Source organism: Hippopotamus amphibius, chromosome 12, assembly GCF_030028045.1.
Source record: "Hippopotamus amphibius kiboko isolate mHipAmp2 chromosome 12, mHipAmp2.hap2, whole genome shotgun sequence".
NCBI lineage: Eukaryota > Metazoa > Chordata > Mammalia > Artiodactyla > Hippopotamidae > Hippopotamus > Hippopotamus amphibius.
The window spans coordinates 99,980,462-99,992,955 of NC_080197.1; the positions used below are offsets into that span (position 1 = coordinate 99,980,462).

A 12,494-nucleotide genomic window follows, 5' to 3' on the forward strand; every position below is an offset into this window, starting at 1 on the left:
CTCCACTGCCTATGTAGGCCCTGTGACCTAAGGAGAATCTGCAGGGACGTTCCATCTTCCAAATGGTTTTTTCAAATCCCCACACAGCAAAGCCAATCAGAGGAAGAAACATAAACAAAAACAAAAAAGACAGCAAACAAACAAAAGACCGTATTTCTTTGTTTGGTTTTTCCTGTATAAAAAAGGATCCTAACATCAAGGTATAGGGAAGGGGAGAACAAGGGACATACCCCTTGGTTTAAGGACACATGGGGCAGGAGAAGGATAATAAGCCTCAAAAGGAGGGGTGGGAGGGGAATGTCATTAAGGCAGCATAATATTCTGTAAAAAGTTGGAGTCTCCGGAGCCTCAGAGATGAAGGCAGAGGCGCCTTCTCGTGGGGGCTCTCCACTCAAGTGTTCAAAGGAAAGGAAAGGCGGCTTTTCTTCTCTTGGTTCTGCTGCAACCATTCTGTGGCTCACTCTGGGTTCCCTTCTGCCTTATGTAGATATGAGTGCTGTAGGGCTCGGAAGGCAGAGATTCGCTTGTGTGGGTTAAAAGTCAGCATCTCCTGAGAAGGCAGGAAAAGATCAGAAAACCGTGAAGCCACAAAAAAGACTTCTGCTCACCCTCAACAATACCTAGGATGGGCTATTTTCTATATCCCTCTTTGTGGACAGCCATTCAAAGCAGCAATAAAAACTAGCGCATCCCCCAACAAGTCTCAGTAACCACAATGCATCTGGGTACCTTTTATCCTGCTCCATTGTCTACCCCAATCTCACCCCGTGCCCATGCCCAAGCCCAAGTCCAGTACCAGCAGCAGCTGTGCTCCAGACTCCTCCATCTCAGGTACCACCGACTGCACTGGGCGAGGCCCTCTGGGGGAGAAGGCTCCTCGGGGCAGAGACACATCTCGGGGCCAGTCATCCTCTGGGGGCAGTCCAATCAGGCTATGGGAACAGGAGAATTCTGGTCAGGAGGGCCCTTCCTTCTCTAGCGCCCATCTCCAGGGGCAGAGCCAGTTGCCATCCAGGGCTCAGCAGAAAGAGAAGGACTCAGAATGGTAAACTCTCCTTTTGCAGGCCACTTACTCAAAGATTTTGCCTAACTGGTCAGCTTCAGAGTTTCCACAGAAGAGAGGCCTAAGATGAAAAGAGACATTCATTTAGGCAGCAGTCATTTTCAAAGATACGGCAGTAGAATGATTACTGCTTAGTGGCTCAAAACACAGGATATAGAGAAAAAAGGGCTACAAAATTCCTAATTCCAGCACATCTCAGAGCTTCGCGTTATGGATAAGGTGGCCAGCGGAACTCAAGTGGAAGAGTGGGCAAGGCATGGACGTGGTTTATGAATCAGAGATTTGGGAAATTCAAAATGTCCAGGATACTTGGGCCCCATACTTCCGACGAAACATCTCTGCGAAGATACAGCCAACACTCCACATGTCCACAGGTGTTGCATATGTAGACTGCAAAAGAACTTCTGGAGCGCGGTACCAGAGCGTAACGACCTAATGGAAGTAAGAAGAGTGGATGAGAGCCCTGTGAATTACCCTGAAGCACAACTGATTAGCTAAAGTCAAGCACGTGAAAAACACATGCCTTCTCAACTGCTATGGGGAATCACTCTCCTCCCCCAACCAGAACCCATCCTGGCTACCATCATTCTACTGACCACAGGTGTAAGTGCCATCTGGTAGCTGTAGATTCTGGCCAGGCCAAAGTCAGCCAGCTTGACTGTCCCACCACTTGTCACCAGTATGTTCTCTGGCTTCAGGTCTCGGTGAACGATGCAGTTGGCATGAAGGAAATCGAGGCCTCTTAGAAACTGGCGCATCAGATCCTGGTTTTGAAGTGAGAGGTACAGACAGGCTGGGAACTAGGCACCATGCCTGAAATCACCACAGGTGCTCCTGCAAAGGTCCCAATCTATCTCTTAGTGTCTGCCCGCCCCACTCACCTTGATGGTCTCCACTGGCAAGCCTGGGGGGGGTGCCTTGTCCAGGTATGTCCTTAGGTCTTGGTCCACATGCTCAAACACCAGGGTCACTTTGGTCTCCCGGTCAGTTCGGGCTGTGGCACAGACGTCCATCAGCCTGGCCAGAACAAATGGTCACTCACTGAGGAATCGTCTTGGACCCAACATGGCCTCCCCATGTCCTCAGGGTCCCCACTTCCCTCCGGACCAGCACTCCCCATCTACAGGTTAGGCGGTCTTTTCCCTTGTACGACCCGCTCCCAACCCCCCACCTTCTGCTCACCGCACAACGTTGGGATGCTCAAAAGCCTCCAGCCGCCGCAGTAAGGCCACCTCACGAACTGTGCTGATGGGCAGGCCCCCTCCAGCACCTCCTCCATTGGGGACTCTTACGCTCTTGAGGGCCACGAAGTGGCCACTGTGGGGATCACGGGCCTTGTACACCGTCCCATAGGCACCAACACCAATCTCAGCCACTGGTTCATATCGAGGGGTAGCCATTCTCAGACCAGAGGAGACCCTACAATCACAGAGACTCCTAACACCGAAATTCCTTCCACAATTCCGATGGTATGAGCCTGCAGCAACAAAGTGACTCCCACAGAAGACATCACAAAGACACCACCATCCCGCCCCTTCCCCAAACTTCCATGAGCCGGCCCCCCAGGTAACACAACGACTACCCCAACCCCTCCAGCCACGTGAGGCCCTGGAATAAAAGAACGCATTTTCCTCTGGGACCATCGAGCCCCGCACAAGCTAAATCCCACACGACAGACCCTTTACATCGGAGACCCTGCATCCAGTCCCTGAAACTGCACCTCCCTACGGCCACAAAGGCACGTATCACATCCTGCCCCACTTCCCGCCCTCGAGCGACCCTTCCATAACCAGCCCGCGGAGGAAGCCGTGGAAGGCGAGAAGGGTCCCCAATCCTGGGAAGGGCTACACTTACCTCGCCCCGTGTCTGGAGCTGCGGGGGCGGCCCGTTATCGGGGCCCCGGAGCCGGTTCCTGCGGCGCCATACACTCGGGCTGTGTCCGGGACAGCTGGACGCTACGGGCCCGACCATAGACACAGGCCGCAGGCTAGAGCGGCCCCCTTTACCCCCACCCTCACCATGTGACCAGCTGCCAAAGAGGCGCGCGGAAACCGGGGGGGCGGGGCGAATACCGGAAGTTCGGCGCACGTGACCAGACTACGCATGCGCAGAGGGGCGGCCGGGAGCGGCTTTGAACGCGAAGAGGGCGGGGAGGGGAAAAGGGCGGAGGGGCCATGGCAACCACGTGATGTGTTGCTATCACACGTGACCGCTTGACATTGCTTGGAGGAGCGGAGGTGTGGTTACGCTGCAGGGCACGTGACTGGCTGCCGTAACTCTGGCTCGGGGGGTGGGGCGGGAGAAGAGAGAGGGTGGTGGCTCATGCGGTGCCATGGTAACCTGGGCCACCCAGGATTCCCAACTCTGGGCTGCAGGCCGGGCCCGAGTGCATCTCCAGTCTCACTCTCCGTCTATGCCGGGAGGTGGGCCCGGGGGACGGGAGGTGATGCTCTCGCCTTTCTGCTCCACCGCTATCGGAAAACATATTCTTATTTGTATCTTTGTTTCATTCACTCATTCAGCGAATTTTTACTGAGTGCTTGCTTCCTGTGTGTATGTGGGGTGTCGTTTGTGAATTGTTTTGGTGTCTCAGGCACTCCTGCTTTAAACTAGTGATAAGGCTGTCTGTAAAGATATAGCCACATATTTTATATGCGGTCATATAAAATAGGGAGTAGACAGTACCCATCTGAGGGCAAAACTAGGATTAAAGGACTGATGGAAGGCTGATTAATACAGTAATCCAACAGGAAGAGTGGCAAGGTAATGCCCTCCCCTCTTCCCAACTTCCACCTCTTCCTGGGAGTATTAAAGCAGAGACCCCATACCTTCTGGCAGAGAAGTTACTGATGAGCTGGAAACACGAATACTTGACATTTAAGGATCTTTTTTGCAGCGATAACGTGTGTGTATAATATTTTATCCAGCACATATAGATGGATAGATACAGGAGTGAGCATGTGCAGGGAAGTTACCACCACATTGCCTGAAAATGATTGTGCCCCTCTGCAGAGCTTGTGACTCCTTATATGGGGTCATTGTGTTTCCCTCTTTCCCCCTATTGCAAGCTTGCTTAGCCCTTGCCCCTCCTCAGAACAAACTTTTCCCAAATAGCCTGTGCTCACAGACATCTAGGTAGGCAATAGGCAAGTTTCTTTGGACTTCCCTTGTCTTACTGGCTCCAGCTTCTTTATCTCCCAACCGCTTGGGGGAATGGGAATAAGGGAAGGAAGGAGTGGGTGTCTCATTTATGATAAACTGTCTAAAATCTGAAGCCATTCTATTCCTCTATTTGCTCTCCTTGTGCCCTAACTTCTATTCTCCTTAACTATCTGGCTGAGGATGTAAGAGTTCAGGCGTGAGATTAATATGAACCATACTCCAGGGCAAAATGAAAGACATGTCAGTAAAGATTCCCCCTCTTTGCATTCTGATATTTGTAGTTCTGGGCCCTTGCTGGCAAAGGCAACTGGGACACTAGTAAGAAAAATCTCAAGGTCTTAACTGGCTAAGGGGCTTGTGAGAATGTTTCATTGGCTATTTTGCTAGGATTAGTTGGTTTGTAAACCTTCTGGAAGGCTAAGTGTATCTGAGTGTGTCAAACTTCCATGCTACACCAGCAGGGTCCACTTTAGCCGCACCCTCCACATAAGCTCACTGTACTTAAAATAGAAGTCATCTTCTGTGTTGGCTCGGGTTCCAGACCCTTTTTCTGATTCATTCATCCATCCATCCATCCATCCAAAATATTTGAATGCTTCCTGAGAGCATTACTCTCCTTAATCGCTTTCTATTGAGGAGTCTTAGTTTGGCAGTCTGTCCTTGATTACATACCCTCCCTTCTCCTGTTAATTACTCTTTTCCTAATTAATTTTTTCCCATTGTGTTTGACTCGCTGAGCTCCCCTGGAATTCCTTTTCCCTCAGCACTGAAAAGGAGAGGAGAGGAAGGATGTAAGTGTAAGGCAGAAATAATGTGACGAGGGGGTACAACTGGTTCTCAGGGTCAGGACCCTTTAAAAGCAAAAAGTGTGTGTGTGTGTGTGTGTGATGTATTGTTCACTTCAGTGCAGTGGTGGTGGGTCAGGAGAATACCAGGAAAGACACTCATCGCTTTAGCACTCAGGTCTCCCTTGCTCACTCGCCTCCCTCACACATTACAATTACACACTTCTGTTTCTCATACAATCCAGTTCCATCCCTTACACACTCATCTCTTTTCCATCGTCCCACGCCATGCACACGTTCCAGTCTTTTGTGTATACGTGTTTATTGCTTGAGTCCATCTCTTGCTCAGTCACCTCGGACCGTTGCATAGCTTTCTTTCTTTGCAACTCCCATCTTGTACAAGCCTCTTCCTCCTCGGTGCACCTGCGTCTTTGACCACTCACCTTCCATCCTCACCCGCCTCCCCCCCCCACACCCACACCCCCATTCACACACCTATTCTCCTACCCGTGTGCACACCCCCTTTCCTTGGCCACTCCCTCCCTCCACCCTCCCCCGGGCTCGCACACTCGCCCCCGCCTCTGGGGACACCTGCTCGTGCGGGGCAGGGCGGGGATGCGCAGCCGCGGCCCCTTCTCCTCCTCTCCCCCTCCCCGCCCCGCCCCTCCCTCCATCCCTCACCGGCTCCCCGGCTCCCGCCCCGCCCGCCCGCCGCTCCGGGGGGGTCTCCGCCGCCGCCGCCGCCGGAAGGAGCCGCCATTTGCCACCGCCGAGCGCACGGGCCGAGCCGGAGCCGGGAGCCGGAGCGGGACTGGGGCCGGGAGCACGGCGATGGGGGGCGGCCCCGCCGCAGGAGCACCGGGGCGCGCAACCCCGGGGGCCCGGCCCGCTCCGGACCCGGACCCGCGGGCCGCCGCACCCTGAGCCCCCTCCCCGCCCCCGGCCCCGGCCATGGCCGCCCGCCCCGCCGCCCCCGGGCCGCCAGCCCCCTCGGCCCCGCGAGCCCCGGAGCCCCGGCGGCGGCAGCCGTGAGCGGCTCCCGCAGGCCCCGAAGACCCCGGCGGGGCTCGGCTCCCGCGCGCGCGCGCCCCCCTCCCGGCCCCGTCCTCCCCCTCCCCCCCGCCGCCCGGGAGCCCCCCCCCCCCGCTGCACGCCGCCCCCCGGCCCGCGGCGCCCGGACGATGCTCAAGTCCCGGCTCCGCATGTTCCTGAACGAGCTGAAGCTGCTGGTGCTGACGGGCGGGGGGCGGCCCCGGGCCGAGCCGCAGCCCCGGGGGGGCGGGGGGGGCGGCTGCGGCTGGGCGCCCTTCGCCGGCTGCTCGGCCCGGGACGGCGACGGCGACGAGGAGGAGTACTACGGGTCGGAGCCCAGGGCCCGGGGCCTGGCCGGCGACAAGGAGCCGCGGGCCGGACCCCCGCCGCCGCCCGCGCCGCCGCCGCCGCCGCCGCCCCCGGGCGCGCTGGACGCCCTGTCGCTCAGCAGCAGCCTGGACAGCGGGCTCCGGACCCCCCAGTGCCGAATCTGCTTCCAGGGCCCGGAGCAGGTGAGGCCTGGGCCCCCGGCGGGGCGCGCACCTGGGGCGCCCGGGGAGCCCGGGCACAGGGGGCGGGGCCCGCGGAGGCTGGGCGGGACCCAGCACCTGGGCTGGAGACGGAGTGAGGCGGGGGGGCGGGGCCGGAGACCCCGGGAGCGCAGGTCTGGGGAGCGGGAGGAGCAGGGGTCCCCAGCAAGGGGTGGGGCTTTCTCCTGAGAGGGCTCACCGTCCCCGCCTCCCCTTAACCGAGTCAGCCTCTCTCTCCCGCTTCTCTCACCCCAGGGTCTCTGTAGGCTGAAAGGGCCTGTTCCCTGGGAGGTGGGCAGAGAGGGGAAGGCTTCTGTTCCCACCTTGCAGGGAGGGGCCCAGCCGCTGCCCTTGCCTTCCTCAGTAGTTCTCTCCGTGGGGCACTTTTCTTCACTTCCCATTCCACAACTTTCCTCCTCATTCCAAAGAATATCCTTTGTTTAAACGTTATGGACAAAGTTGTCCCGGGATAGCACCTGGGGTGGGGGTGGGGGTGGGGCGGGGGAGGGCGTCTCTGCGTCGTGAGAAATTACTCTTTAATTAAGGGGAACACCCTCCACTCCCACCCTTAGGATTTCCCCCCTTTTTGATATTTGGAAACTGAGGACTGTAACCGATGCCAGCCTGCACCACATCTGTGGAATAGTTTACAGTGATGGAGTGGGTTAGGCGGGCATGGCTCAGAAGCTCTGAGCCTTCCCTCCTGTCTCTCCAGATCCTGAGGGGTAGCCTTCCATTTGGGAAGCCCTAAAGAGCTCCTTCTTCAAACTCTAGGAACAGAGAAGACCCAGTATTCAGCGGCCACCCCCTTGACCCCACCCCCCCCATCCCTTTCCGTGTGTCTTCTATTGGGTCAGGGAAGTTTACCTTGAGCTCTAAATTTTTTCTTTTAGTTTGCAGCCTTACTTTCTTGTCCTGTTTTGATCGAAAGGCCTGATTTTAAAAAAAAATTTTTAATTTTTAAAATTTTATTTGTTTATTTATTTAAGGTGGGAAAATGACTGACCTGGAGAGGAGGCTTGCCTCTCCCGGAGTGGGAAGGACTGGGGTCGGGTGGCGACAGCTGACAGGGACCCTCCTCACTCTTCCCCCAGGGGGAGCTCCTGAGCCCCTGCCGCTGTGACGGCTCCGTGCGCTGCACGCACCAGCCCTGCCTCATCCGCTGGATCAGCGAGAGGGGCTCCTGGAGCTGTGAGCTCTGCTACTTCAAGTACCAGGTCCTGGCGATCAGCACCAAGAATCCCTTGCAGGTGAGATGCAAGGGGAGAACTCTGAGATTGGGGCAAGGGCCTTTCAGCAATTAAAATCAGGGACCCTCCAGGGAGCTTATTTCATCCATCTACTCTCGCTTCAAAGTCACTCTCCCTACCATCACCGTAATTTCCTGTCTCTCTGTAAATCCTCCCTTCCTTCATTTACGACAAAGACATTTATTGGGCGCCACCTGTGTTCCAGGCCCTGGGACAACAAAAGAGGAAAAGTGCTGCTGCTACCGCTGGTAGCAAACATGTAGCGTTTTCTATGTGTCAAGCTCCTGGTGTGTATTAACTCTGATCTTCACGATAATCCTGATAGTTGGGTGCCGTTAGTATCCCCACTTTAAATATGAGGTCACTGACGCACAGAGAGATGTTAAAACTTTCCCAAAGTTACTCAACCAGTAAGTAATGGAGTAAGGATTTGGAATTCAAACCTAGATGGTCTGGCTTCAGAGCACTTGCCCGATCATGCTTTTCTAAAATAAGACAGAAAACGGTCTCAAACAATGTGAGAAGTGCCACATTCTAGATTTGATCAAGGCACAGAGAAGACAGATTGTTAATCCTGCCTGAAGGGTTTCAGGAAGGCTTCTGGTGCATCTTCCTATTCGGGGCCACCCTAATCTGGTCCTCCATCTCTTTCTGTGACTTTTTGGAGCCTTTTCTCCCACACAGTGGCAGGCCATCTCCCTGACGGTCATCGAGAAGGTCCAGATTGCAGCCATAGTTCTGGGCTCACTCTTCCTCGTCGCCAGCATCTCCTGGCTCATCTGGTCCTCACTCAGCCCTTCAGCCAAGTGGCAACGGCAAGATCTGCTCTTTCAGATCTGCTACGGCATGTACGGCTTCATGGATGTTGTCTGCATAGGTGAGGGTACCTCTGTCTCTCTCTCACCTGCTCCAGCTTCTCACCTGCATCTTCCTCCAATGCACACATTTAGCTTTCGCTGCCCATTCCCTCAGTTTCATGGCTACATTTTCTACCATTGGGAGCCTTTAGGGCTATCTTGGTGCCCCTCCCTTCCCTGCTTCTCCAGGCCTTTTGCAACCCTGTCTCCTTCCCCTGCAGAAGTGCTTGCTTAAGTGCCTCTGGCCTAGGTCTGGGCAGCGGTTGACCCTGAATTTCCTAACCCTTGCTCAGGCCTCATCGTCCATGAAGGCTCCTCTGTCTACCGTATCTTCAAGCGCTGGCAGGCAGTAAACCAGCAGTGGAAGGTCCTGAATTACGACAAGACCAAGGACATAGGAGGAGATGCAGGGGGCGGGACGGCAGGGAAGCCGGGCCCCAGGACCTCACGGACGGGCCCCCCCACTGGGGCCCCCAGCCGCCCCCCGGCTGCCCAGCGCATGCGGACGCTCTTGCCTCAGCGCTGTGGTTACACAATCCTGCATCTCCTTGGACAGCTGCGGCCACCAGATGCCCGTTCCAGTGCCCATTCTGGCCGCGAGGTGGTCATGAGGGTCACGACGGTCTGAACTAAACTCCAGGAGCGGGGATCTTGAGTCAGTGCGTCGGCCAGAGACAGGCTGTCATGGCTGCGGGAGGTACCACCTGGACAAGGTGTTTGGGGCACACTGCCCCCACCACTGAGGGTCTCTGCGGGCAGCCTCAAGCTGGAGACATTGTCTGGCCTCTACTGCTCACTGGGTAGAGACACATGGATGACATTTCAGCCCCCACTGACAGCTCCTCACACGCATCCTGGGGCCGCCAGTGGGCAGGTGGGGAGAGCATCTTTTCTTCTCTAGAGAACCGTCCTTACCTCAGCTCCTAGGGCCTCCAGCCCCACTATGGTGACTTGGTGAAGGGGGACCAGCGCCAGAAGAAAGGGGCTGTAGACCCCCCATTCCCCACCCCATGGCCACAGGGCAGCTGGCAATAAGACTAGTATACATTGACCTCCCATTCCCTGCATGAGGGCGGGGGTACTTCCCCCTGCTCCACCCCCATTGCATGGGGGGAGGGCATAAAGAATCATTTATATGCACGTGGAGACTCCTTTCTCATCTGGGGCTTTTCTGGAGGGTTGGGAGGTATTGGGAGGTTTCTCTGCAGAGGTTGCACATCTCAGATGCAGCCGTGGATTCTGAGTTGGAGGTGTAACTCCCACTTGGTGGTGAATAATTCACATTGGCTGCTAGGTGGCAGTGCTCGGAAGTATCTAAGGGGTGGACCTGACTCCTGTGCATTGTGTGATTTAGAAAAAAGTCTCTCCACCGTGGTATTCCTGTCTACCTCATAGAGTTGGATTGAGGTTAAATGAGGGACAGGTTGAAAGCCATTGCAAAGAAAATCAGTGATGGCATAAAAAGATTTCTAGACTAGTTGATGGTCCATTTCAAATAATAGCTGGTAACAAATTCCAAAATGTTTTTCACCGGGAGTTGCACAGAGCCTTGGAAATTTGTGTTGTGTTCTCATAGATATGGAAAATATGAGGGGAAATAGACACTGCACATGCGAGGGATGGTGGTTATTTGCCAGAACGAGAGCTCCTGCAGCCCCCGAAACGTTGGAGGATGGGGAAGGCTGGAGCAGTCCTAGTTCTGGGGATCTTGAGGGCTCTGTTAATCCCTACCAGGTAATGTGCTCACCCAGGGAAGTGGTATGAAGTGACTTTGGAATCGTTTGGAGTGAGACAGACAGAATCTCCCAGGGTTATGAGTCTCCAGCCCCGGTTTAAGGTATTCCTGTGGCAGGCAGTTCAGGGTCCCAGGTCTGATCCCAGTGTGTACCCCAGCTAGCGGTGTTTCACTGGGAGGTCGCGTGCATGGAGGCAGCGGCATAGAGGGCTGCTGTTTATAGAGAAGAGGTTTGGGGACAACTGGTTAAAATCTTATCCTAAAGGCTGGTTGCTTTCTCCTGAGGCCTTGGGGCTGTGTATTGTGTGAATGATGGTGTCTTTTACATGAACTATTCATCAGCAATTAAAATAATTACTTCATAACATGGCTTAAGTCAGATCCAGAGGCCTTTCCTATTACTGGTCCTGCTCTCAAGGAAGGTTCTGCTCTGCCTTCTCCCCAGGGGTGTTTTGGGGACAGTGCTTCTCTTCTAAAGATCACACATCCTCGCCGAGAAACTGGTCTTCCCCATCCCTCTCCAAACGGGGTCTTGGCCGCTGTCCATGGTGCTAGCACCCAGACTCGCCTGGGAGTATACGAACCAAAGCTGTACTTGGGTTTGAGTTACCTGCAAGTGTTGAAGTGCATCACCTCCAACCTCAGAGGGGACCAAAGTGGAGAAAGGACTGAGGCTGAGCCCCCCGCTTTTCCAGTGGAAAATAGTTTCCCCAGAGAGATAACTTTCCACATTCCCCACCTGGGGAGACAGAAGGGCCAAACTTCACTGATTTGCCTTTCACAGAATAGCTGGTGGAGACCAGAGGGAGATAGTAAATCCAAATGACTCTTAGTTCTTACCCTAGCAGATAGGGTTTAGGTACCTGTGACACAGATGGGGTTTCCTGTGCCAAGCCTGGGCTGTCCCCCGTGACGGCCCCACATGGAGGCTTAGACATACGCAAGAACATAAGCACACTTACACACAAACACACTGTCTCTGTTTCCACCCTGAGTCCTAAAACGAGGCCAAGGGAGACAGTACATTCCCCTCCCCTTCAGAACCACTGGAGGTCTTGGTGTGGAGGTTGGAACCAGCGATCTGTATGGTCCTCTCTCCTTCCCTTTTTCCACCTTTAAGAGATTCTTGTCCAGGAGAGAGGTCATAAGAACTGCTGCCCTCAAGTGAGCAGTCCTACTTTCCCATGAGGAGTGTGGGTGTGCAAAATCTTCACCACTGATTGCAGGGGAAAGGGTCTGAGAGGAAGCTGGGTGTTACTCTCCCTGCAAGCTCAAAATTGCTAAAAAATCAGGTCACTTAGGTTCAAGTTGAGTTTAGTGATAGGGCGTCGGGGTGGAGACTGAGAACCCAGCAGAGAAGGAGCTGAGAGGAGAGGCGGTAAAAGCACACAAACCTCGGGTATACCCTGTCCCTCTAGATCTTACATAAAAAGATACCCCCTAGAAGGGCAAATGGCTGGTGGAGCCTAGGGCAGGGGCTGAGGTGGTGAGAGGAGGAGGCAGTGTGAAGTGAAATCTCCATCTCCATCTGCTAATTGGAATGGAGGGAAGCAGGAGGAAGGGGGACAAGTCCTGACACGGGAGGGTAAGTTAGGCTACAGAAGGAGCTGCAGGGAATGTGTTGAGAGATGTATTTGTGTGGAAGGTGAGTTAATATATACACATCACAAGGGAAGAAATGAGCCCAGCCTCTGGGGGGGCCAGAGAGCGCTGACTCAGGGAAGCAGAGGCTCCCGCTGCCCACCCCTCTTCTCCCGCCTTGGTGCCCTAGGGCTTCTGGCCACCTCCACACTTGGCTTTCATCCTGTCTGTCTGACTTCGCTTCTCTGTCTGTATCCCTGTCTTTCTCTGAAGGAAACTGCCTTGGAGCAACTTCTCCAGAGAGGGCAGAGTGGCCTTGCTAAGGTGTTCTTTGGTCCTGGCTGTCCAGTTCCAAAAGCACTCTTCTACCAAAGAGTCAGCCGTCTCTGGCCATCCCTGCAAGTCCCTACCCACCCTTTTAACAGCTGAGCCCTTGAAGCTACTTTTCACCACCGCTGCCTGATCTCTTACAGGGAGCCAGACGTGGCTGTTCCCACCA

The 12,494-nt window shown here is 54.9% G+C and overlaps 2 protein-coding genes across 2 annotated transcripts; one reads left to right on the top strand and one right to left on the bottom strand.

The window, feature by feature from the left end:
- Positions 1 to 137: 137 nt before the first annotated feature.
- On the bottom strand, positions 138 to 3,161 carry CDK4 (cyclin dependent kinase 4). Its single transcript, XM_057703249.1, has 8 exons — positions 2,918 to 3,161; positions 2,246 to 2,482; positions 1,945 to 2,080; positions 1,660 to 1,827; positions 1,386 to 1,495; positions 1,074 to 1,124; positions 797 to 932; positions 138 to 550 (listed from the first exon to the last, which is right to left on the bottom strand). Exons 2-8 carry the CDS (start codon positions 2,461 to 2,463, stop codon positions 458 to 460), a joined length of 912 nt encoding a protein of 303 aa, XP_057559232.1. The 5' UTR covers positions 2,464 to 2,482; positions 2,918 to 3,161; the 3' UTR covers positions 138 to 457.
- Positions 3,162 to 6,114: 2,953 nt separating this feature from the next.
- On the top strand, positions 6,115 to 10,793 carry MARCHF9 (membrane associated ring-CH-type finger 9). Its single transcript, XM_057704197.1, has 4 exons — positions 6,115 to 6,554; positions 7,667 to 7,822; positions 8,507 to 8,699; positions 8,973 to 10,793. Exons 1-4 carry the CDS (start codon positions 6,192 to 6,194, stop codon positions 9,305 to 9,307), a joined length of 1,047 nt encoding a protein of 348 aa, XP_057560180.1. The 5' UTR covers positions 6,115 to 6,191; the 3' UTR covers positions 9,308 to 10,793.
- The last annotated feature ends 1,701 nt before the right edge of the window (positions 10,794 to 12,494 follow it).

Bases quoted from the DNA above. Each gene is read 5' to 3' on its own strand.
- CDK4 (XM_057703249.1), bottom strand. From the start codon at position 2,463: ATGGCTACCCCTCGATATGAACCAGTGGCTGAGATTGGTGTTGGTGCC. The intron at 2,081-2,245 runs GTGAGCAGAAGG...TGTTCTGGCCAG, and splicing joins GAGCATCCCAACGTTGTGCG to GCTGATGGACGTCTGTGCCA. The intron at 551-796 runs GTACTGGACTTG...CTGCCTTCTCAG, and splicing joins CTGGAGCACAGCTGCTGCTG to GAGATGCTGACTTTTAACCC.
- MARCHF9 (XM_057704197.1), top strand. From the start codon at position 6,192: ATGCTCAAGTCCCGGCTCCGCATGTTCCTGAACGAGCTGAAGCTGCTG. The intron at 6,555-7,666 runs GTGAGGCCTGGG...CTCTTCCCCCAG, and splicing joins GCTTCCAGGGCCCGGAGCAG to GGGGAGCTCCTGAGCCCCTG. The intron at 7,823-8,506 runs GTGAGATGCAAG...TCTCCCACACAG, and splicing joins GCACCAAGAATCCCTTGCAG to TGGCAGGCCATCTCCCTGAC.